The sequence below is a fragment of the Malania oleifera genome, chromosome 1, assembly GCF_029873635.1.
Source record: "Malania oleifera isolate guangnan ecotype guangnan chromosome 1, ASM2987363v1, whole genome shotgun sequence".
NCBI classification, from domain to species: domain Eukaryota; kingdom Viridiplantae; phylum Streptophyta; class Magnoliopsida; order Santalales; family Ximeniaceae; genus Malania; species Malania oleifera.
The window spans coordinates 31901984-31927530 of record NC_080417.1 but is presented as its reverse complement, the minus strand read 5'-3'; the positions used below and the strand labels follow the sequence as shown (position 1 = coordinate 31927530).

At 34.1% G+C, this 25547-nt stretch overlaps 1 protein-coding gene across 2 annotated transcripts in view; it reads right to left on the bottom strand.

The window, feature by feature from the left end:
- Window positions 1–11960, bottom strand: part of LOC131154695 (soluble inorganic pyrophosphatase 6, chloroplastic) — a 28016-nt gene extending 16056 nt beyond the window's left edge. The window contains exons 1-3 of one of the 2 annotated variants that reach the window (XM_058107531.1): window positions 11655–11960; window positions 6223–6475; window positions 4573–4733 (exon numbers count right to left, since the gene is read on the bottom strand). In XM_058107531.1, coding sequence (XP_057963514.1) covers window positions 4573–4733; window positions 6223–6465 — 404 coding nt within the window. In that variant the 5' untranslated portion in view covers window positions 6466–6475; window positions 11655–11960. The remainder of the gene's footprint in view (window positions 1–4572; window positions 4734–6222; window positions 6476–11654) is intronic. The other variant, XM_058107530.1, reaches the window with a different exon arrangement.
- Between the last annotated feature and the right edge of the window lie 13587 nt (window positions 11961–25547).

The following is a 25547-nucleotide window of genomic DNA, read 5'->3' as shown; positions in this document are numbered from 1 at the left end:
TATACCTAGACTTGAGGATATGCTTGACATGATAGCTGGTACTTCAAGATTGACTTGCAAAGTGAATATCAGCAAATTAGAATTAGTCTATAAGATGAGTGAAAAACTGCCTTTAAGATCCACGATGGTTTATTTGGCATGCCCTTTGGACTTTCTAATGCTCCAAACACTTTTCTAAGGGTTATGAGACATGATTTGCAGCCATTCATATGAAAATTCCTAATCTGTTCAATGATATACTAGTGAGGAGCACAAGGTACATCTTCACAAGGTTTTTGTCACTCACTTTGGAAGAAGCTAGGTCGTATACTAACCTCAAGAAATGCAGATCTTTGACAACCTAGACTACTCTTTCTTGGTTTTGTGGTATTTGCGCAAGGAATAGTCACTATTCCTAATAAAATTAGAGCCATTAAGGAGTGACCAAGTCTCGAACTATTTTTGCAGGGCTTAGCTACTTTTTATAGGCTTACTCAAAAGGATTTTAGTGCCATTATAGCTCCCATTCACTAATTTTCTAAAGAAAGGGGGTTTCGTTGGTCTCTTCTAATAAAGCTTTTAGAGAGATCAAGCAAAAGATGACTAATTAGACATCCAAACTTTAGTAGAGTCATTGAGGTTGTTTGTGATGCATATGAGTAGGTATAGGTGGAGTGTTACGTCAAAAGGAGCACCCTATAGCATTTTTCAATGAAGGACTCCCAAATGGTAAACAGATATAGCTCATATAAGAAAGAATTTTATGTTGTGGTGAGATCCCTCTTGGAGATGTTATTTGTTACCCTGGGAGTTTGTACTCTTCTTTGACCACTTAGCTTTGTGATATCTTACACAAAAGACACTGACCCCTAAGCATGTTGGGTAGAGTTTTGAATATACCTTTGTTCCAATCATTCCAACGTTGAGAATAAGGTAGCTGCTGGCCTTAGCAGAGTAGTAGTCACTAGGTTATGCATTCCCTGCACTTCTTTCAGAGACTTTTTAGCTTGGGAGTCGCATGGGTTATCTAGATAAGAGGGGATAAAACCATTGCCTTAGTTGAGGACAGGTTTCATTGGCCTTCTATGAACAGGGATGTTGCCAAGATAGTGTCTCAGTGTTGAACCCATTAGTTAGCCAAATCTAGGAGACGCAATATTGGTCTTCTACCCTTTTGCCATTACCACAAATACCTTGGAGAGACCTAAGTAAAGGTTATGTTCTTGAATTCCCAAAAATAGCCTGAGGACATGATTCCCTTTTTGTTGATAGGTTTTCCATGATGCACTTTATTCCATGTAATAAGACTTCCAATGCGTCTCATATGGTTAAATTGTTGTTTAAATATGTAGTCAAATGGAATGGTTTATCAACTTCCATAATGTCGTACGGATATCAATTTTTCTAGTAACTTTTGGAGGACGCTTTGGGAAATGCTCGATTAGAAGCCCTGAATTTTGATAGAGTGAGAACTAAGGGAATCTTCGTCTTCCTCTTTGAAGCTTGAGTCAAACTCGTCTTCATCCAAGTCAGCTATCCACTTCCCCCTTTTTCAATGGATCTAAATCCCCAACTCCCAAGTGTGAGTTTATCTCCCTATAGGCTGCTGAAAGCCTTTGCAAAGTAGCTTTTAGTAGTTGTTCAGCTCCATTCTGCGAAGACTATATTCTAATCTTCATTTTCCTCTTTGAAGCTTGAGTTAAACTTGTCTCCATTAAAGTCAGCCATCCACTTCCCCCTTTTTCAATGGATCTAAGTTCCCAACTCCCAAGTGCGAGTTTATCTCCCTATAGGCTGCTGAAAGCCTTAGCAAAGTAGCTTTTAGTAGTTGTTCAGCTCCATTCTGCAAACACCATATGCTAATCTTCATCTTCCTCTTTGAAGCTTGAGTCAAACTCGTCTCCATCCAAGTCAGCTATCCACTTCCCCTTTTTCAATGGATCTATCCCCAACTCCCAAGTGTGAGTTTATCTCCCTATAGGCTGCTGAAAGCCTGTGCAAAATAGCTTTTCGTAGTTGTTCAGCTCCATTCTGCAAAGACCATATTCTCCCCTCATCAATCTTGATGATACAGGCCATGGTTGCTTCTTGGGCTCTAGAGGAGGCCCCTAAAGAATCAGAATTCGACAATCCCCTTTATAACTCCTTTGGGCTTTGGTCTGGTCTGTCCATTACCGGATTCCAGCTTTAGGCCTGGAGCTAGCTGGGTTTAAGTTAGCTAGGTCCAGACTAGAGCAGGAAGCTGTATTCAAGCTGCTTGTTTAAAAATTTCCCAAAACCAGAAACCTGTCTCTCATTTTGAATTCCCCCATTTCTGAGACTTCTCTTTCCTACCCAGGCTCATCGATAGTCCTCTATGACCATCAAACCAGAGGTGATTCTCAAAAAAACTGACAACTTCTTGGACTTAAGGTCTCTGCCATGCTCAAGAAGCCACAATCAAGGCATCACAGCTAATGGTAGTTCTTTGCCATGTCATTTCCGAATTATGCCCGCCATTCCCTTTGAAGCTTCCCAGAACTTCTTCCAATCTGACGCCTCATCATCGTTTAGTACGCAAACCAGTTAGGCAGCCCCCTTGTGCAATATGTTCATTGCAAAGAACCAACCAGATGTAATAACTCTCAATTCTAGCATAACAATGTAATTGAGAGCCCTTAAATTCTTCACTCAAGGGTTTGAGGTTTTTGAAAAGAGGAATAAGCGCACTATCACCAGCCATCATCAATCCTCCTCTCCAGGGGAAATGAAGAGACAGCATGTTTTCTGTGATGCATCATAATCTTCCTATCTCTTCAAAGAATAATCGTTTCTTGTTGATCGAGATTATGTTCTCCCACTTGCCGCCAATGGTCACTCAAGAGTCAAGGCCCATCACTAAGAAGATTAACCGTATCTTCGTTCAAAACAAGTTGCGATTGAAGAGGGTTAGGGTTAGGTCTGTGGTTCAGGTTCTACGAGATGGTGAAAGACAATGAATAGCTGCAAGATTGAGGAAGGTTCAGGTTGAAGAAAAGAAGTTATGGTTGTGTGAGAGGACAAAATACAACAACGTGTAGCTCTGGGGCTGGGATATCTGATGAAGGATGCTAATTTGGGGGTGAATGCTATTGCAAGCATGATTGCAAAGTAGATGGAAGTGGGGTGTTTTTCCAGTGGAGAATTTTAGGCAAGGCAATTAATCGCAAGACAGAACAATGAAAAATTCATCTCTACCATACCCAATGGGTTGCTACAATGGCACTCTCAAACACAATATGCTGTTGTTTCAATCCATGTAATTTTATCTTGGAGTTCTATTATTTAGCAAGAACAGAAAGATGGTGTCTTTGTTGGGAGCCAAGGACTATACCCTAGAAGAGTAGTACTCATATAAAGGGATCTAATACACAAAATGATTGTTTTGGTGTCAGGCTACAAATCTACTACATTTTTAGGGACACTTCTGAAGCCAAAGAATTTTTTTTTTTGGTGGTTCAGCCTACACAGGAACAACAATAAAGATATGTTCCAATTGCATGAAAATAGCTTTTTAAAAATAAACATAATTTTTAACATAGAACTTATACTCAAAAAACAACTGCTAAAAAAACTGCCAGAACTTCCATTAGCTCCAGCTGAAATTCAGAACAATTCAACAATGTGGACAATGATAAGTTGTGAAGTATAGACGAAAGGACTTGGCATGAAAAAGAAACGTCTTCAATAAAATGAAAAAAATCTAATGAAATAACAATGTTGCTAGCAAGCAAGATTTGATAGAAAAATTGCTAGGATTTTTCTTTTCAAGCAAAAAAGAGGGTTGGATCAAGAAAACAGTAAATGCAGATGTTAACAAGTAAATCGCTGACAATATTCATTGACAGATTTTTGTAAAAAGCAACGGCTTGTTTGTCCAAGATTCTGTCCAGGCATCCACAGAGGAAAACAGGAGATGCAGATGTTGACAAAGCCAGGAAAATCTCTGACAATATTCAGTGACATATTTTTGTCCAAAGCTATGGCTTGCTTGTCCAAGATTCTGACAAGGCATCCACATAACTTAGCTCTTTTCCTTTGACCCTCCAATTTTTAGATAATTATTGAGATTCAAATCAGTGATCCACAGACCACATATACTAGCCACCATATACAAGAAATATTTTTTTTTTAAATCATATAATAATAGTTTCTTCATTTTTAAAGCAAGATAAATTCTATTTTTCTCAATCAAATTACACAAACAAGCAACCATAAAGCGAAAAACAAATCAGCAAGGATCATCTCCCACCAGCGTGCAGCAGGTTAGCAACATGAGGTCTATTAGAAACAGCTATTCATATTTCATGGCAATGCCAGTAGCTTTGTGCACCAAGCTGCCCCTTTTTTTTATATATATGTATTGCCCAACTCCAAACTAGAAGCTGGCATATCTAGGTTATCTAACTACAACCTAGTTTTTACATGCACCACTTGGGTTGGTTTGACCATTTGAAGAGTCTACCAAACAGCTATATTCATGTGCAAAAACATGCAATGACAGCTATTATACACACTTGTACGATAATAAACTGTACACTACAACGAAATAAAAATTAAAACAGCCGATCTTACGGGTAATATCGAAGTTTTCCCTTTTTTATATCTTGCTTTATAGGAGTGTATGGTTCATCAGTAGCAACTTCCATCTTTGCGCTCGATTCTTTGGGTATTTCAACAATAAAATTAAATACACCATCACCCAAATGCAATGGTATATCGTGCCAAGGGGACAACTGCATAGCAAGCAAATGCCCATTATAGGAGATGTACAGTTGTACCCAATGCAACAAAGAGGCTCCAAATTTTCAACAAGCTTAAAGTACATGCGACTTCTTTATTAGGTACATATAACCCAATTATTTATCTCATAAATACAATAATTCACAAATACATATATGCGCTTATAATTTTACCAAAAAATAAAAACAAAACAAAAAACAAGTTGAGAGTGAATTTTATGAGGCTGATATAATTATTGTACATGCAAATATATATACATATATTTGTGTGCCCGTACAACACCCAGTACACAAGGCTCCTGCACTATATTGAGGGTGGAGCAGGCAAATACACAATCTTATTGCCAAATTCAAATACATTATTTCAGTGACTTGAACCAACTGCCTTCATGTTTGGGGGCAACACCATAATGAGTCAAGGCTTGCCCTCACAAAAATGAAATAAGTATACACAATATTTAAAAAAAAAAAACATAAGAAAGTAACTTCTAAATCAAAAGCAGCCTTTAATTTTGAAAAAGATAAATTTCTCGATGCTTTCGGAAGCAATAGATTTCAAAACAAAAGTACCCTTTTAATTTTTAAGGTTACTTTTATTAGTCATTAGATGACTTGCCAACATATTCAACAAACCCAATTTTACTGACATTACATCCTGCAAATATCGTTTATAGAATCCCAGTTGCATGTGTCTTGAATTAGAAACCAAGAAAATGAAACCAGAACTAAACTGATTCTCGTACAATGCTATGGTTTCTTCAAGACGAGTTTTATTGTTTTCTCAAAAAGTAAAACAAAATAATTTCATTACCTAACTTAGTTTTTTCTAAGTAAACATGTTGCAAATTCTCAGTCTTATGATTACAGATGTATACTCCCCCTTTCCCCAAAAAACAAATGAGCTCAAGTCAGCTAAGGTCTCAAAATCCATTCATTTAACTATATTGAGTAATCATTAAAAAATAACTCACTGGATACACTTGGAATCTGGAGAGGTATTAGTTTGTTACTCTCCCCCTTTCCCCAAAAAACAAATAAGCTCAAGTCAGCTAAGGGCTCCTAATCCATTTGTTTAACTACATTGAGTTATCATTCAAAAATAACTCGCTGGATACACTTGGAATCTAGAGAGGTATTAGTTTATTACAAAAGATTCCTACAACCAAAAATCCAGCAATTAAACCAGATGAAAGCAATATCCCTTTGCCTGGCACTGAGAAAATTGTAAAATACCAAAGAACTTGCAGAGCTTTACGTCAATTGGGGTTTAAGAAATTTAGACTCACTTCCACAAAGCCAAATTTTAGAATCCAAGTCAGTTTAGAGAAGATTTTTTTCCCCTTTTTTCTCGAGGCCCCAATAACAAAAAATCCAAACAAAGGGTCCGATGCAGTTTTGCTACCCCCCATTTTCTCAGCAGCCAAGCAGATCTCACTGGAGAAGGAAAAAAATGAAAAATAAACATAGTGGAAGAATAGAGTACCTTTTTCCCAGAATTGTCGGTGAAGAAGACACGATAGTCTATTGTTTCAGGGCGGCCTTCCTCTGTGGTTCGAAACTGGGGATTGTGAATGGCGGCGCAAGTGAACAGTCTCCCAGTGGAGGGTACTCTAGTGTTGAAGCAGAGAGTGAGAGTCTGCAAACCCTGCTTCCCACAGAGCGATCTTCCGAAGAGAAAGGATGAGTTGGTGGTGCTCGCCACAGATGATATCACTCTGGTGGCCATGTCTCTGCGTCTCCAAGGAGTAGAAGAAGAAGAGGGTTAGTGGCAATTTTTCACTACTCAAAACATCACTGAACTTCATATGATTCATGAATTTCTGGAAACGCCTGTTAAAGGCAGGGAAAGGCTGCCTTGCCACACCAATCAGAAGCCCATAGCATCCAGTCAGCATCCTAGTCAGCAGCCCAGCCAGCCACTAGGGTTGTGTCTGGGAATACAAATTTGTATTTGACATGCATATTTTAAATACACGAACAAATTCATTATTTGCATAATATTTAAGGACTATGAATTTGAAATGCATGTATTTGCAAATTCATTATTTTTATATCTTAAAAACTCATACATTTGAGTTTAGGATCTAAAAAAGTTGACTTGAAAATATAAAGAGGGACGCATTTAATAAGCCCTTGCCACTACCAAGAATCAAGATATCAAACTAAATTTTCTTATGTACACGGGCATGTATGTGAGAGAGAGAGAGAGACTGAATTATACACATTCATGAAAATAATAAAATAGCAACAATTATATTATGAGTCATCAGAAAATGAAGAATAAAATGATTTTACAACATTAAGTGAGAAAAATCAATTCTAATAAAAAGTTTGTTAACGAGTAAAAAGAATCATCTTTAGGTACAACTTTGATTAAATAGAAACATAACGGGTCATCATTTTTATTGCTAGAGAGACTTTCTAACAAAATAAATCCGTCAACTTCACCATTAATCAGTTTTACAATTGATTTAGATTTTTCATACAAATTGACGAGACACTAGAACCACATTTCTTCATATCATCTTTCTTCTTCATGTTAATATACTCCTTAACTAAGTAGCTAAATTTCCATTAACTTAACCTAGTGGGGCATTACAACAACTTCTTCAAATAGTGGGGCATTCTTACTTTAAAAAAAAAATACCCAATTAAAAATTAACATCTATGCAAAATATGGAAGTTTAAAGATATACACATGGTTACAACAACTGGTAGAAAATACATATAATTACAACAAACTAATGGGTAAAGCCCAACAACACTCCCTAAGTTTACTAAATAAGACACTCCTCCCCTAAGTTTTTTAAATTAGACACTTCAAGTTTTTGAGAACTACCAAAAAAATCCCTTGAAATTTAATTTTATGGACAAAACACCCTTCCACTAGTCAATAATTAGTCTATAGTAAAGTTGACATAAAAAAAAATGAAACTTACCCTTAACAAACCTTTTATTCAATTGTGAAAAGATAAATTAAGAAAATGACCATAATTTAATAAATGAAGTTAAGAAAATTGGTCAATTAAGTACACTGTTTTGAAAATTGAACTCGTAACACTTGAACACTAGTTCTTGGGCTAACCTATCTAACTAGTTGATATAGGCAAGACAACATAATTAAATTATTATTTCAACAAATTTTAAAAATAGATGATAAAAAAATAAGTAAATAAATTATACTAATAATTCAGAAAAAAAAATACTTAAAAAATTATAACATTCCAAAATTTTTGTTATATACAATTTTCATGCAAATTAAATGACTAATTATATTTTTAAAAATAAAATATAGTTTAAAATCAATTCATATTGGCTGGTTATAATATTTAATAACATAGCAACCTAGATAAAATAAAGAAAATTTGGTGAAGTGGCCTAAGCAAAGGTCAACCAAATAATATAAATTTGAGTTTTATCATCCATTTTAGCATTCATATTTTACACATAGAAGAACTAACATTCAACTAGCTTTAATTTATGAAGAATAAATTTTAAAATTTTAGTTCAAATTTTTTTAACAATGTGTTTAATAGATTATTTAAATTTTAAAATATTAAACTATCTTTCATTTAAATGTATTTAGTCATTTAATTTGCATGAAAATTACGTATAACAAATATTTTGTAGCCTTATCATCACTAAGTATTTTTTTAATAATTTATTAGTAATTTCTATTTTTTTTTCCCCACTTGTAGTTTGCCTAGTGAATTACTAGGGATGCATTAATAGGCAGGCAACAATGTTTTCATCCCTCCAATTTGGTGCCGCCTAAGTGGATCCAAAGAGCTCACCCAAGTTGGAGTTCTAGGTCATCAAAAAATTAGCAATTTTTAATTTTTGGGTAAAAGACAATAACCACCCTTAGATTTGACAAAAAGATAAGGACCTCCTATGAGATTTCAAAAATTTCAAGGACCTCCCTTGAGATTTTAAACATGCCACAAACCTTACCCGAGCTTTAGCAAAAAGACACTAACTTCCACTCAAAAGACTTATCTTTTTGTAAAATACAAAGGGAGATTTGTGTCTTTTTGACAAACCTCAGGGGAGGTCCCTAGAATTTTTCAAAAACTCAATGGAAGGTCGATGTCTTTTACCCTTAATTTTTTAATATATATATTTTTTTAAATTAATAATAGAATAATTTTGTCATAATGTCAATTGGTTGAGCAAAAGTAATTGGACTAGTTGAATCTATCAATTTGATAACCAATTAGTTCTTCAATTCGCTTACTTAGTTTTCAAGACATAATACTAACTAGTTTTCTCAACTTAATTAATTTATTAAATTGATGACATTCAAAGTATCATTTTGTTAAGGATAAAATTCATTTGTTTACACATACTTAACGATTGGCTAACAGTTGACTAATAGAAGGTCTTCTTTGTCAATAAAATTAAACCTTTGGGGGGGTGGGGGGTGTTAGTAGTTTTGGACAACTCAAGGGGTGGAGTGTCATATTCAACAAACTCAAAGAGCGTTGATGAATTTTATCATAAAACTAATTAAGTTTGAAATGACATTGCAAATACTAACACAATGGCTTGAACTATGCACAAGTATACCAAAATTTGGACTCAATTTTCAATTTTTTCTCAATATATTAAGTTGCTTTTGCATTTACCTAAACAAAAATTCAATTAATTAAACAAATAGCAAAGATATTCCTTTATTTCAATAGAAAACCACTCCAAAAATCTAGCAAACTTAAAAGGCTGAGGACCTTCACTCTCAAGATCCTACTATAGATGAGGATCACTTTATCAACTAATATATTCCTATTTCAAGTAACAAGAATGAAATCAAAACAAGGAAAAATAAATTAGAAACTCAAAAAATAATTTCCAAACATATATGCTGAAATGCATGACCTTTTCTTGGGCATTAATTTAAATAAAAGATAGAAAAAGGAAAACTAGATATATATATATATATATATATATATATATATATGCATACCCATAAGAACTTACTAACTATTAGGTTTTCTAATCAGTATATTTTTATTTTTTTGAAAAAAAAAAAAAGGAAATTGACATGAGGTTTTGAGGCAAAAGGATGTATTCAACACACCGAGCATCAACCACAAACTTCAAAGAAATAAATGAAAACAAATGCACAATAGTAAAAAAACAAAGGAATTTGCAAAAATATACCCCTAAGGACTCCCACAAGCATTTTTCATCCCTATAGTAGCATCCAGCCATTTTCCTACAATCCAAAGTTACTTCTAATCACCCTATGGCCTGTGCCAAAGGCAGTTCACCTGAAATGGTAAACTGTCAATGCATTTACCCAACATAGCAATATTTTATACACGAATATATCGAGGGCTATAACTCCCCTACACTCAGGCCTACAAACAACCTCTCATCCAACCAAATGATTGCTTTTCTTTCCCACTCCATACAAAATAAAATCCCACATAATCTTCTCTACCTTACCAGCTACACCAACCAAAATCCTAAACAGATAAATAAGGTGCCCTTCAGCCCATGAAGATAGGGAATTTAGCCATTACTGGCTCCCAAAAAGCTCAAGACATAGTATTACTAGCCGAGGCAGTAAGTCAAAAGACCAATATGAAACTACACAATGCGTTAAACAATCAAGTTCTAAAGGCCTAGCGCCACTTGAACTAATTGCAGCCCAAACAGCAATTATTTTTAACAGTGGTAAAGTTTAACAACTTACAAGGATATATCCAACTGATTTCACTTGGCTATTGGAGTTTTCTTATATATATGCACATATACTATGGAGAAGAGGTTGAATAGCTTGGGGTTTTAATGGCCCAGAATTTAGCAACTAGTTTAGTGGATTCAGTATGTGCACATGATAGTGGTTTGAGTTGAAATCCATGTCTATATATAACCACTAGTGTATATTGAAGGAACCTTTGATTGATCATATTTGTTCCTGTTCTTATACATGCAGGAATGGGAAAAAAATTGAAAGGTAAAGGCAGAATTAATTAAAGTAAAGAAGATCAAGTATACAAGAAGTATATAAGGCCAGGACAGAGGGCAGCCAATGCTAATAAACACTGTGACTCGATATGCAGGGAAAAAAAAAAAAAAAAAGATACACACACACACACACAAACTCACAGCATTATGCATTCCAAAAAAACTATCTATAAAATCAAAAAGCACATGGTACAAATAGTAAGTTAAACGTCTATTCTACAAATTTATGTGATGGGTGCAAACGAGTAGGATTAATTTCTTCCATAGAGTAGCCAGTTCTCACAAGAGAGATAATTGCATAGATTTGATCAAAATTATTGGAATCTTCATAACACAAAAGTAGAACAAGCCATTGGCAACTTCTACAAGAATCTATTCAAAATTCAAAGAGACCTCCAACTCTAAACCCAGACTTCATGATCTAGAAATTGAGGTCATTGGTGAAGAGTAATTGGCAAGACATGGATGCTATTTTTTACTCGTTGGAATGGTTATGGAACGGTAAATTTTGAATTATAAAATTGAAACAACTTGCCATCAGGAAACAAATTCACTAATGATATGTATTTTATCATTTCCTTACTAATTTGTGGACTGTCTTACAATTTTTTCTCCACTGCTCAAAACTCAAATCAGAGTGCAATAACCACAATAGAATAAAGCAATATTCCATGATCCACATTCCATTTAACATCTCATAACATTGAAATTACAGGATTGGGGAAGAAAAAAAATTGCAATTTCTAAGAAGTTCAGGACAGAGTTATAAAACAATCAGATAATACCATATTCTATCATCCATATCCCGTATTAAAGATTTTATAAGCATTAATACTGATCTACTGATCTATAATCCATACTCTGTATTGAATTTTAAATTTTGTATGAGCTTTAGTTCATGAGAGAGAGAGAGAGAGAGAGAGAGAGAGAGAGAGAGATTACAAAGGTGCGCAGCTGGTCTGGAGACTGCCGCAGGAGGAAGCACGGCACTGCTAGACTGGGAGGCTGGCCGTGTGAGGAATCACACAACTGGTCAGGGAGCTTGGGTGAGAGGAGGGTGTGCGGTGTAGCCGTGAAGGAAGCGATGCTGGCAACACTGAAGGAGGTGCTGGCTGATGCCGATAATGCAAGGAGAAAGAGGTGGTGCGTCAGCTAGGCTATAGCTGTGCTGTGCGCTGTGCGACAGTGCGATAATGGGGAAGGGCCAAAGGGGAGCTGGGGAACTGTCTTCTTGCGAGTTTTTTCCCCTTTTATCTTTTTTTTTTTTTTTAATATATTAAATAATATCTTTTCTGGGAATATATTTCTCAGAATAATCCTGACGTAATCTCGTTACTTCAAGTAGCGAGATTTGCCACGTGTCATTTCCATAAAAAATATATTATTTAATTTATTTTTTAAAAATATGATAAATTGGGAAATAAATTATTCTACGTAATAAATTATTTCTCGATTTATTACGCAGAAGAATTTATTACACAGAATAATTTTTTTAAAATATATATTTTTATATTTAGAGTCAAAATAATAAATTAACAAAATGTAAAGAGAATTATTTAGAGTTTGAAATGGTTTTTATTTACCGTCCCGCGACAAATCCCCAAAATCGTCACCGGTTTTCTCTCCTCTCCAGAAAATCATAACCGATTTTTCTCCTTTCTTAGCCAAAAATTTTTTTTTCCAATTTCTTTTCTTTATTATATTTTATGGGTATTTACACCCAATTTTATACCTTTTTTATATGTATATTCAAAATATTTTTTTTAAAAAGCTAAATTTTATAACTTTTTAAAATTTTAAATATTAGAAAATAAAAAATATCTTCCACGACTAAGCGAGTCTTTAACATTTTTTTTTCTCATCTCTTATAATAAAGATAATTCATCTTTACTTTAAATAATAAATATATACATAATTATCATATCTTAATATTCTCTCATTTTTTTTTATTAATTGAACAAAACAATAAGTGAAAACACTTATGAAGTAGTCTTAGAAAAAGTATCCCACATAATTAGAATCCACAAATAAATACATTAATTATACAAATCTTTGACTTAAGAATATTTAACCTCAAAAAAGCCAACACACTTTTCTTTTTCTTTTTTTTGTCTCTTAAAAAGAATCGACTTTTTACTTTGATTTTTTCTATTCATCGATCATAAAAAATCAGTTAATAATTAAAATAAAAAATTATATTTGGGAATTTGAATTCGAGAGTCAAATTTAAATTTGGGTAAAATTATAAAAAAAAATTTATTTTTTGTACAAATACATAAAAATCATATTCATAATTTAAATTTCAAACTCTAAATATATATTATTATTTTTAAACATTTTTTAAAAATGAATAATATTTTTAAACGTTATATTTTTTTTCCCTTTAACAAACTGTCAGTGCATATATATATATATATATATATATATATGTTGTGTCAATAATATTTGTTGTGTCAATATATATATATATTAACTTTAGGTACAATTAAAATTGGTAATTTAAAATAAAGTTCAAATTTTCAATTTATTATACAATAAATTCTTTTAATATATTTTAAAAAAATGATAAATCGGGAAATAAATTATTCTGCGTAATATATTATTTCCCGATTTATTATGCAGAATAATTTATTTCCAGATTTATTATTTTTTAAAAATAAATTAAATAATTTTTTTTTATGGAAATGACACGTGGCAAATCTCGCTACTTCAAATAACGAGATTTGCTTAAATCTCGCTACTCCAAGTAGCAAAATTACGTCAGAGTCATTTCGGAAAATATTTTCCCAAAAAGGATATTATTTAATATATTTAAAAAAAAAGATAAAAGGGGAAAAAACTCGTCTTCTTGCGCTTAATTTGCTGAATCAAGAAAAAAACCTTAATAGGTATTACAAAAATAATACTAATTATATAAAAATAATATAAAACAATATAATGTATATATAATATTAAATATATGGACTTAGATAATATAAAAATAATAAAATTGCAAAAGCTCGATTAGACTCGATTAAGTTCATGATTAATATTATAAAATTCGAACTAGATGCATCAAACTACTCAAGTAGCTTCAACTTGACTCAAATTTGAACATAACGAAGTTGAATCAAGATACAAACTAAGTCAACCTATGTAGCTTGTGATTTGCAAGTATATTTGACTCACTCAGACACTTGAATCAAAACTACAGTAACATTAAGGTTGGTGTGATTGGGCTCACACACACCACCTAGTTGCATGAGGGTTTTGGCCTTTGGTTAAAAGTTATGATTTATGAATGGGTAACAATATTGTAGTTTTACAGCCTAATCAATAAACATAGCCATCTATTTTAATTTTTATTTTATTTTAAAAAATATATTTTTTCTTTATAAAAAAAATGCATATATAATTAATGGGGAAAAGGTCACAGGCAATACAAACTCTTAGAGTTTTTTCCGAATTTATCCTTTTTTAAAAAAAATATATTAAATAATACCTTTTTGGGGAAAATAATTTTCAGAATAATTTTGACGTAATCTCGCTACATGAAGTAGTGAGATTTGCCACATGTCATTTCGGGAATTATTTTCCTAAAAAAGATATTATTTAATATATATATTTTTTAAAAATGATAAATCAAGAAATATATTATTCTGCATAATAAATTCTTCTGCGTAATAAATCGGGAAATTAATTTTTTAATATATTTTAAAAAAATGATAAATCGGGAAATAAATTCTTTTATGGTAGCGAGATTTGCCACATGTTTTATTACGCATTAGTTTTCCATAATTAGTCATGGGTAAAAATGCGTTAGTTTGCCTGGATTTGGTTGTCTCGATGAAGGATAATGGTATTACTAGTACATAAAGGAAATGAAACAAAAATAACACTGATTGACAGGAGTCACATTCAAATTGAATTATACTTTCTATAAATTTTTATATGCTATAATATTATTATATATAATAAAAATATTAATGATGATATCACAATATTAATATTATTTTTAAAATTTATCTAATATATATTATATATAAATTGTCATATTATAATAAATATTGTGTTTTCAAGAATCAAGATTTGATTCTAGAGTAAGAGGTAAGAATCAAAATATAGACAAAAGGGGAAATATCATTTTGCATGCGGAATTGAAATGAGATTTACAATACGCAAACATTGGGAATGAGAATCAATTATTTCAATTTCAATTCTTATAGTCCCAATTATCAAGCACCACCCTAGTTTAGTTGTGGAAAATATTTTTATTTTTTATTTTTTAAAAATTATAAAATTTTAATTGATTTTCTAGTTTTTAAGATTCATATTAAATAGTTAGAAATAAATATTTTGTTTAAAAGTCAAAATAATTTTTTATTTGTAATTTTAGATTTTTAAATAAATTTTAAAGTAATTTTTTTTTTAAAAAAAGTAATTTATATAATACATAGTTTTGATCACTAATTTTGGATTTGAATTCACAAATCAAAATTTAATATATGAGTACATGCTCTCAAGTCTTAATTAACCAAACAAGAGTTAGAAATCTAAAAAATAGTAAAAAAAATATTTGTTACCTTTTCTATATAAATTTAAAAAATTAAAAAATGTCATTTTTAATTATTTAAAAAATAAAAATAGAACTATTTCTACAAGAAAATAGTGTCAAATTTTTTATACTGTTAATTTATTTTAGAAAAAACTTCTAAAAAATAAAAAATTAGCTATTTTTTAAATATTTTTTAAAACTAAAAATAAAAATTAAAAATATTTTCCATAACTAAATAGACCCTTAATTTTTTTTAAAGTCTTCATGATATTTATTTTTACATATAACTAGTGATTAGCAAGCCATATATGATGGCAATTTTTATATTTTGAGGAATATAAAATTTTAAAAAATGTGACACTCTTATCTTTATGCTCACAAAATATGAAAATTTTAATTTCATACAACTCATGAGAATCTTATGTAAAAATTTTATTTTTGTTATGAACCAAATAGAGAAATGGGTATCGTTTATACATTTTCTATATTGATATAAGGCAAACTAAATAAAAATATTTCACACTTATCCCATTTCTAAATCGTTCTAAAAAGAATATTTAAATCTAGTAAACAAAACAATACTTTTAAGTAAAAAAAATTTCAAAAATATATTAAATAGAAAAAAATAGATATAATTAAATAGGAATTTTCTTTTTTCAAAAATTTATTGTTCCAAAAGTAAGAGAAAGAATTAAATTTTGTTTTATTACGCAGAATAATTTATTATGCAAAAGATTTATTTTCCGATTTATCACTCTTTTAAAAAATATATTAAAAGAATTTATTTCCTGATTTATTACACAAAAGAATTTATTTCCTGATTTATCAATTTTTTTAAAAATATATATTAAATAATATCTTTTTTGGGAAAATAATTCCCGAAATGACACGTGGCAAATCTCACTACTTCAAGTAACAAGATTACGTCAGAGTTATTCTGGGAATTATTTTCCCAAAAAAGGTATTATTTAATATATTTTTTAAAAAAAATGATAAATTCGGAAAAAATTCCAAACTCTTATATATTTATAAATAAATACATATATGGATTCTATTTGAGTAGGCCCTAGCCGACCGTCGTCTGCTGCTAGCCTCTCGCACGGCCACCCTTAGCCATCATCCTCTTCCACCTCTAACCTTCCTACCCTACCGCAGCCATATCAAACCACTCTCTCCTCATGCTTCGACCCTCACCTTCTCCGTTACCAGTCATTCAACATCTCCATAGCCACACAAACTACTTTGTCTGTCGTCCTAACGCCTGTCGTTGCAGGGGCTGTCGCTGCCCGCCTCCAATGTCGCAGCGTTTTGGGATTCCTTACGTCGCAGCGTCTGACGTTGACGACCGCGGTCTACTGCCATTCGCCTCCCGTGCCACCTCCCGTCATAAATAGCATCGCCTGCCCCATCATTGCAGAGGAGTATCTCGTCTTGCACCGTCGCCTGCCTACTTGCCACTTGCCATTGCAAAGGTTGTTGCTGCCCCACTCCAATGCTGACGCCCTAGCCAGTGCCACGTAATCTCCTTACATAGGGAACCGCTGCACGTAGGGAAACGCTGCCCATATGAGGGTTTTCCGCACGCCTTTCCTGTTATAGTCGCCGTCTCTGTCACGACTGTCCCAGTTTCTCCTTTAAAGGAACCCTGCATGTAAGGAAACGTTGCACGTATAGGGGGTCGTCATCGCCGCATGTCTTCTTTGTTTCCGTCGTCGTCGTCATCGTCGTCTCTATCGCCACTCACAGACACCGAGGGGACTGCCGTACAGCCACAACAACAGTAGCCTCTCCTTCGCACCGTCTCCAACCACCCGCATTTCAGGCCACCAATCTCTCCTCACAATAGCAACGAACCTCCCCTTACAACAGCGTCACCACTGCACACAAAGCTGACATCTTTCCACAAAGAGGTTGGTTTTTATTTTTACATTTTCAATATAGGAATTTGTCTAGCATATGAAAAGTTAGAGTTTTGAAAGGTTATTGGAACTCGTAGTGGGGGTCTACTAGGGTTTGGCTATGGAGGTTGTTCCTTCTTTGGCACCGCCTTTGGTGGGGGTTTCCGATGCCTGTTTTTTTTTTAAATCCTTTGCTCAAGTTATGGCTTCCACACCTAATATATCTTCGGGTTTTAAACTCCCTATAAGACATCCGGTTGAGATTCATGGTGAACAAGCCTTTGTTTTTTCTGAATCCGAGATGGTTAAGTATATGTACAACAGGCAACGGTTCCTAACAATTCTTCTTGATATGCCTCGGTTTACCGCACTTAAAACAATTAGAAGTCCCAAACCAGCATTCACCCCTATGTCTCTTGTTATATTTCTGGCATACGGAGTAAGATTGATTACCCTAATAACCAGAATAACCCAGATCCCTTGTCTCCTGTCTCGGACACACTGTGTTCTTCTCTTTCTTCTCCGATCCCTAACTGACCTCAGCCTGAAAACTGGATGGTGCAAGCCTCTTCTTCTGCTTTGTAGGCTCTGTGCTGCTTTGGAAGCTCTGCTCCAGCACCGAAACCTTATCAACCAAGTCTGAGAAATTCTAGACCTAGAATCCCACCACCAGCTCGTAGATTCTGCGTCTCAAGCCTTTTTCAAATTTCCTGGCCTTTTTGGCTCTTTCGGGATCAAGAACAATGCGAAGCGAGATAGCTCCACAAATTTTGTCGCATACTTCCCAACGGTCATATCCCCCTGGGTCAGATTAGTAAACTCTTCAATCTTTTCCTCACTAATAGATAAAGGGAAATACCTAGCAAAGAATAGTTCTTTAAATCGCTCCCAGGTCAGTGTTATCTTTACCAGCCTCTGCTCCTATAGTAGCTTCACAGAAAGCCACCAGCATTTTGCATCTCCGGTCATCTTAAATACGGCATAATGAACCTTTTGGTCATCCATGCAGTCGAGTACAACCATGATCTCCTCTATCTCTTGTACCAAATTCTCTGGAACCACTAGATCAGGTCTTCCTACGAAGGCCAGATGATTCATTCTCATGAACTCCTTGATGTTGCAGGCCTGACCTGCAAGTGGACACTTCTACTCTCTCGGATTCTTCCTCATTTCTGCCTTGACCTGTCTGGCTATACCCCTCAGCATTATGGAGGTATCCAAGTCCTCCTCACTGGAAGTCTCCGCATCATCTCTTCCTTTAGCCTCTACATCCTCATTCCTAGGATCTATCTTGAAAATAGGACAAGAAAGAGTTAAGAATCCCATATCATAATTCTAATAACACAATTATTAAATTTAAATCCAATATACATCCAAGTTCTCCATATAAGGATCAATCTCACAGTTCAGAAACAAAATTATCTAAGGTTTATCGTGGCTTTTCTAAGGCTATCGACTACTTCAGAAAAATCATAGGAAATAGTCGACGTATTTCCGCCTCTAAACTACAAAACAAAATCTTATACTTCTTAATGTCTAACCTATCCATCTAGTATCCTCATCTTAACTAATTCCTATACTTTGGTATAAATCATCCCTAAGTTTGCAGAACCCAAAATCTATTGCTCAGATACCAAAATGTAACGCCCCGAACCCGAAAACCCGGTCCAGTGCGTTATACTCAATAAACCGTGCTTCATGGCGCCTCGAACCCATGGTGGGACCCGGGTGCCACGTCATTCATTTATTTACCTAATACCTGACATTCTATTATCATTTATGAAGTAGAAAACATAAATACAATAATCCAAAAATAAAATACCAGAGTTTTCTATATCTATCTACATTTTAAAATAAACCATTCATTCACCTGTATCCACATATATACATATCTCCAACATCTAGTATTCACAACCATCCATTTCTCAGAAGACTTAAAACATAAAACATAAAGCTTAAAACTTAGATACAACCCAAAATATCATCACAAGTTTATACCATTTTTCTGAAAAAAGCTATAACAGCTCTGAGCTTTCTAAGCTTGATCACGTGGAGGTCCTCAAAAAGATAGATTTGTATTTGGGTGAGATGCATCTCAGTAAGGGAAGAAATAATATATTAAATCAGCGTGTGGCCAACATCAGGTTTGTAAATAACATATTATTCATCATTTGCAAATCATTAACATAATTTCTGAAATCATTTCCTAAGCCTAGTCAAAGCACATGCAAGGTATTTTACCCATGAGAATACCCAAGGATTGGGATGATTACCCGCCCATACAAGTAACACCCCTCTGATCTGATACTTTAGGCAACCCATGGTCATAATTGAAGCATATCAGGGCACTTACCTTACTCAGTAAGCTCTCAAGTGAAAAAGTAATCTCGTACTCACACTATTCATACAAAGGTTTACCAGCGAAGGCTCCCGAGAATAAAGAAATTTACCCGCCCATACAAGTAATTTTTCTCTCCCCTAATACGTTATGCAGCCTACTGCTACATCTGATACCTACTAGGGCACTCGCCTTTCTCAGCAAGCTTTCGGGCGAAGAGTTTACCCCGCCCATAATTCGTACCATGTTATATTAGCATAAATACTGATAATACCATAATACATTATTCTGTTTGTCATTTATTTTGTATTTCTCATCTGTTCATGTTCTCTGCTTTTACATTTCGTAGCATTTCACTTTACGTGACTCCTTCCCATTTTACATCATTTACATTTCACATTTCATTTCCATATCATTCACATTCCATTTCATTCTCATTTTCATTTCATTTCCCTTGCATTCGTACTACAGCACCTTCAGTTGTACATTAGTTAGTCCACATAGATATGCGCTAGCCTGCTACTACAGCTCCTTTCAGCTATCATCAGTTAGTCTATAACTCTTTTCGATTGTTCATTATTCCCATGGTTACATTAACAATCACATGCAGCATAATTCATAACACATTTTCATTCTCATTGCATTTCCTATATAACCTGCATCTCATACATATAACATAATTTACACAGAATTTCCATTTTACTCATGCCACACAATTTAGCAGTAAAATTCATATATTTCCTGTAAAATAAGCTAATCTACATTTAACATTCATATACTGAAAATATACCTTTATTTTCTTACATAATTATCCTCAAAAATATTTCACTTTCATTATTTCATTTTCACATATATATAAGTAATAAAATAGTCCTAGGCTCAGAAATCATAATTTAAACGGTTAGTATTTTTAACTAATGAGAAAACGTATACATATACATAAATTATCCATTTTTTTATATGTTTAGTTCATAAAATCCTGGTTTAATATATATTCCCCCTTACTTGGCTTCTTGAACTACGTCAACAAGGACCCCAAAACGATGCCTGCGATGTTCACCCGAATCTTGATTCAATAATCCTAGTTCAATTAAATCAACCCTAAATAAAATACTATTTTAACATTTCCTAGGCCCATACATTCCAAATAAATAATTGAACTATCAAATATAACCAATTTACTTAATTCCGTAAATCTCACTTTCGCTTTGGAGTGATGCCTAGGAAACCAAAATTAAAAATTTACTCTGACTAAAATGACGACTATCGAGACTAGGACCTCGTGGTGGTGCCCGATCGTCGATTTAGCTGAAGATCTAAGGAGAAATTGAGTAAAAAAGTGAGGGTTTACCTTACCCCAGGAGTGGTGCCTACGTTGCTCTCATGACAAATTCACTCCGATAGAAATGTCGGTAACGGAGATAAGAATCCAACTGTACCTTTAGTTTTCTGATCAGCTGAATATTTGCCAAGAAATTTTAGAGAGAGAGAGAGAGAGAGAGAGGTGGCCATGGAGGAGAGTTGGGGAGAGAGAGGGCGTGAGGCTTTTGCAAGAGTGAAGATTCAATTTTGAAATTAAAGACTGCATGCAATAGTAATACTAACCACTAACCACTATAATAATATTATATCTACTTTAACCTATATATATAAAATATCATAAACTTACACACACACACACACACACACACACACACATATATATATATATATATATGTATGTATGTATACTTATATATTCATCCTATTATTTATTTCATTAATTCAATTTAATAATAATAATTAATTAGTTAATAATATTATTATTATTTTTCAAGTCTTTACAGCATGTGCTATTGCAATTGAGGAGTGAATGTGACTTTATGCATGCATGGTCTCGAGAAGGGAGAATTTTGGTAGGGGCACTGTTTCATTTATTTGGTTTGGACAAAGGATTTTGAGCTGCAAAAGGAACCTCCTTTTGCATCCTAATTGATTTTTCTTCCAGGTTTGCCTCTTCATCTGTTCCGTTCCAAATGCTTGCAAATCTTTGCGACTAGGTTTGGTAGATATTTGGGTATTGATCATGCAACTTTGAACAAGACCAGGGTGTTGGAGGCTCGGATGTGTGTGAAGGTGGATTTATTGATGAAATCAGTGCTATGATTTCCCATTGTTGTTTCAGCTAATAGAATTATTTAGCAAAAAGTCAAGTACGAGAAACCTGGGTTCTATTGTTCTAAATGTCATAGGTAGGGACATACTTCGCCATTTTGTAGGGTGGGTGTGCGTTATTCTGATGGGAAGATGGAAGAGAGAATGGATAAACCTGTATTGGCTCCAAAAAAAATATGATAAGAGAAATAGAGCGTCAAAAGGGAGAGAAGTGAGTCTTTCGAAACAGGTTTTGAATAAAGAACCTCTTAAGGCGAATACAGAGTTCGATCAAGGAGGGGCTTCAGATTCAGGTGAATTTAAACAAAGGCTAGCGGATCTCGTTGTTGAGGAACTGCATGAGACGATGAATCAGGAGCTCAATTATGATGTTTTGGAAAATTAGGAAATATGTGAGGAGATTGATTGTGAAGCTGATTCGCATGGTGTTGTCACTGCTTTTCAAACTATCTCTTTAGAGGTAGTTGCTTGTGATACCACAGATGATTATCGTACCGAAAATACGATTGCCAATATGGTGAATAATGTCCTGTCTATGGAAGTGGAAGATGGTTAGTGTGATATTGTGTTAGAAGTTTTGGCTCTTGAAGGTGAGGGAGTGATGGTTGATAAAGGAAAATTAAAGTTGAATGATTGTGATTATTCATTGGATAGAGAGGAAACACGAGAAGAAAATTTGATGAATACAAAAAATTATGAGACAGATCCAGGAATTCTAAGGTCTTCAAAGAAAAAGAATCATGGGAAGATGGGGAGCTGTGATTATCGGGACACACAAGTTGTAACCCATTCATTAAAAAATTCTTTATGATTGACACCATTTTAGTGTGGAACATAAGAGGGTTGGGTCGTTCTCGGAGTCGTCTGAAAGTTATTATTCGGAAGTTTCATGTTGTTGCGGTAGCTATTCTTGAACCTTTTCATAATTCGGTTGCTATGCCGAGGTTAGCTTCTTTTTGGGGTTTTCAATATTTTTGTTGCAATGAAGATTCGGGAGGGAAAGTCTGGATTTTATGGAAGGAAAGTTACCATGTGGATATTATTCACTCTTTGGACCAAGCCTTGTCGGGTTGGGTTCATTTTAATGCTAGGAAAATTTTGGTTTCTTTTGTCTATGCTAAGTGTTCTCATTTGGAGCGACACTTTCTTTGGGAGGATCTTCAGAATTTATGTGATGGGGAGTCTCCATGGTTAATGGTTGGAGATTTTAATGTCATCCGTAGTGATAGTGAACGAATTAGGGGTAATCAACGTCCATTGGTGGTGATGTCGGAATTTAATAATTGTCTGAATTATTGTAGTCTTCTTGAGATGAGATTTCAGGGTTGCAATGGGCATATAGGGAGGTCTCGTAGTTGGGCAAGACTTGATCGTGTTTTGGTTAATGTTGCTTTTTAGAGTTTATTTCATTCGGCATATATGGAATATTTGCCTAGGAAGTCTTTTGATCATTGTCTGATGGTGGTTCATTTGTCGGCTCCTCGGGTACAGTATGGTCTGACTCCGTTTAAATTCCAAAATATGTGGGTTTCTCACAATTCCTTTTTGGGCTGTGTGGAGGAGGTGTGGAAGCTGTTGGAATCTTCGAGTGGTTTATTTAAACTAGCGGCAAAGCTTAAAAAATTGAAAAATGTGTTAAGAACTTGGAATAAACAGACCTTCGGTCGGGTAAATCTTAACATTCACGCTCTTGAAGAAAAGTTGGAGATACTTGAGTTTCAACTTCAGGCTCAGTTTGATCAACAAGTTGAGGCTGATTTTTTGAGTACCAAAATGGAGTTGGCGGAGTGGGAGGCTAGAGAAGAAGCTTGTTGGGCTCAGAAAGCTATGAAGAAGTGGCTTCTTGAAGGAGATCAAAACTCAAGGTTTTTTCGTGCTTCTGTTAAACAGAGATGGAAGAAATCCATGGTGACTAATATGCACTTGGTAGATGGCTCTGTTTTTTCTTCTCTAGAGGAAATTCATCAAGAAGCTATTAATTACTTCCATAATTTTCTGACTGAGGAACAAGAGGTTATTCATGCCGATTTGGATCCTGTTATTCAGCCAATTTTAACAAGAGAGGAAAATTCTATGCTCAGTGCGATTCTTGTGGTTGAGGAAGTTTGTGATGCGGTTTTCTCTATTCCGAAGCATAGTTCTCCTGGTCCCAATGGATTTGGGTCCGGTTTCTATATGGCTTGTTGGGATATTATGAAAGATGATATTGTTGAAGTTGCAACGATTTTTTAAGGGAACAAAGCTACCTAGGTTCTATTCCTCTTCTTTCATTGTGTTGAATCCTAAATGTTGACTTTTTGAGTTCAATCTCTGTTTTGATGTTGACAAAGCACTCGTATCTTATTTGTGTTTTTAAGTGTGTGAACAGGTATATAAATCAGGTCACACATAAGATCAAAAGGACATGGAAACTAAGAAAGAACTTAAAGCTCAATCTGGCATATTCCATGAAGACAAAAGAGTAAAGAAGAAGACGAAGACACTGATTTTAATTTGTATTGCATTTAATTTTTATCTTAATCTGTAATAATGCATGCATCTGCATGATATGAATACCAAAGCTTAGAATGACCATAGAATGACCTTAAGGGACTTAAACCTTTCATTCAAACCTTTTTCAAATGTGTCTATAACTTACAAAGGTTTTAAAATAACTTTAGGGTAAAAAACAAAGTCAAACCTAGGATCCTTATTGACGTCAGTCGACCAACCCATGCACGTTCAAAGTGCCTCAATCAACCGACTAGCCAGAAGTCAAATGTTTGACTAGGCTTGGTCGATCGACCATTTTTTAACACTACTTCCACGGTCAACCGACTTTAAAACTTGGCCTTTCTACATGCCCTAACCGACCGATCTTTTAAGTCAAAATGCCATCAGCCGACCAAGCCTCAAGAATCGACAAATCGGACTTAGGCTCGGCCAACCGAACCTATGAAGGTTTGGCAAATCGCCTTGGCCAGCCGACCAATCATCTCCCATGACCAACCGAACCCAAAATCAATTTCAAAATTTTGTGTGTGTTCAGTCGACCGGCCTTAGCACCAGGCAACCGAACCTCTCGGGTTGGAAATTTTTTTAAGCACTAAAACGTCATTAATTTTTTAATTAAACATTTTCAATATACCGAACGTGTCCCTCAACAGTCAAAATTTCCAGAACTCTATATATACCCCTTCCATAAGCCTGATTAGAAATTTTGATTAGTCAAAATTTTCTCTCAAATTTATTTAGGCTATTTTATTCAAAGTTCCCCCAAACATATTTTTATTGCAAAAATCTTTCCTTTAGGACAATATTTTTACTCTCCTACTCTCTTTCCTTTTGATCATTTGAAAAACTTTTTGAAAGAGAGCATTTTTATTTTAAGGCATTTATTTTTACATCCATGCTTTCATGGATAAATTTTTATGTTGTAAAAATCATTTGAAAAACCAAAACCCTAAGTTCTCCTATTTCATATTGGAAAAAAATTTGGAGAAATTTTTTTATTAGGGTAAAATCTTTGAAGCACTTATTATACACATTATTTTTTAAAGATTAAAAATATTATTTTGAAAATAACACCCTCACTCTCTGAGTATGTTTCATATCATTAGAGAGTGCATTTTAAGAGCGTTAATATTGTACATCTTTGCTTGTATTTAGAAGTACTTTTATGTGTACAAAAATTACATCTTTATTATATCGGTTGGGTTCAACCCGTAAATTGAACTGGAAAGTCTCTGTTCCGTAAGGGAGACCAGTTGGACTCAGCTTGAAAATTTAGCTAGGTTTTGGCACTACTCGTAAAGTGTTGTTGAGGTATCTCTGTCTCTCAAGGAGTGTTGGTTGTGGCTCAACCCATGAATTGAGTTGGGGTTTCTCCGCCCCATAAGGGAGACCAGTTGGGCTTAACCTGGTAATTGAGC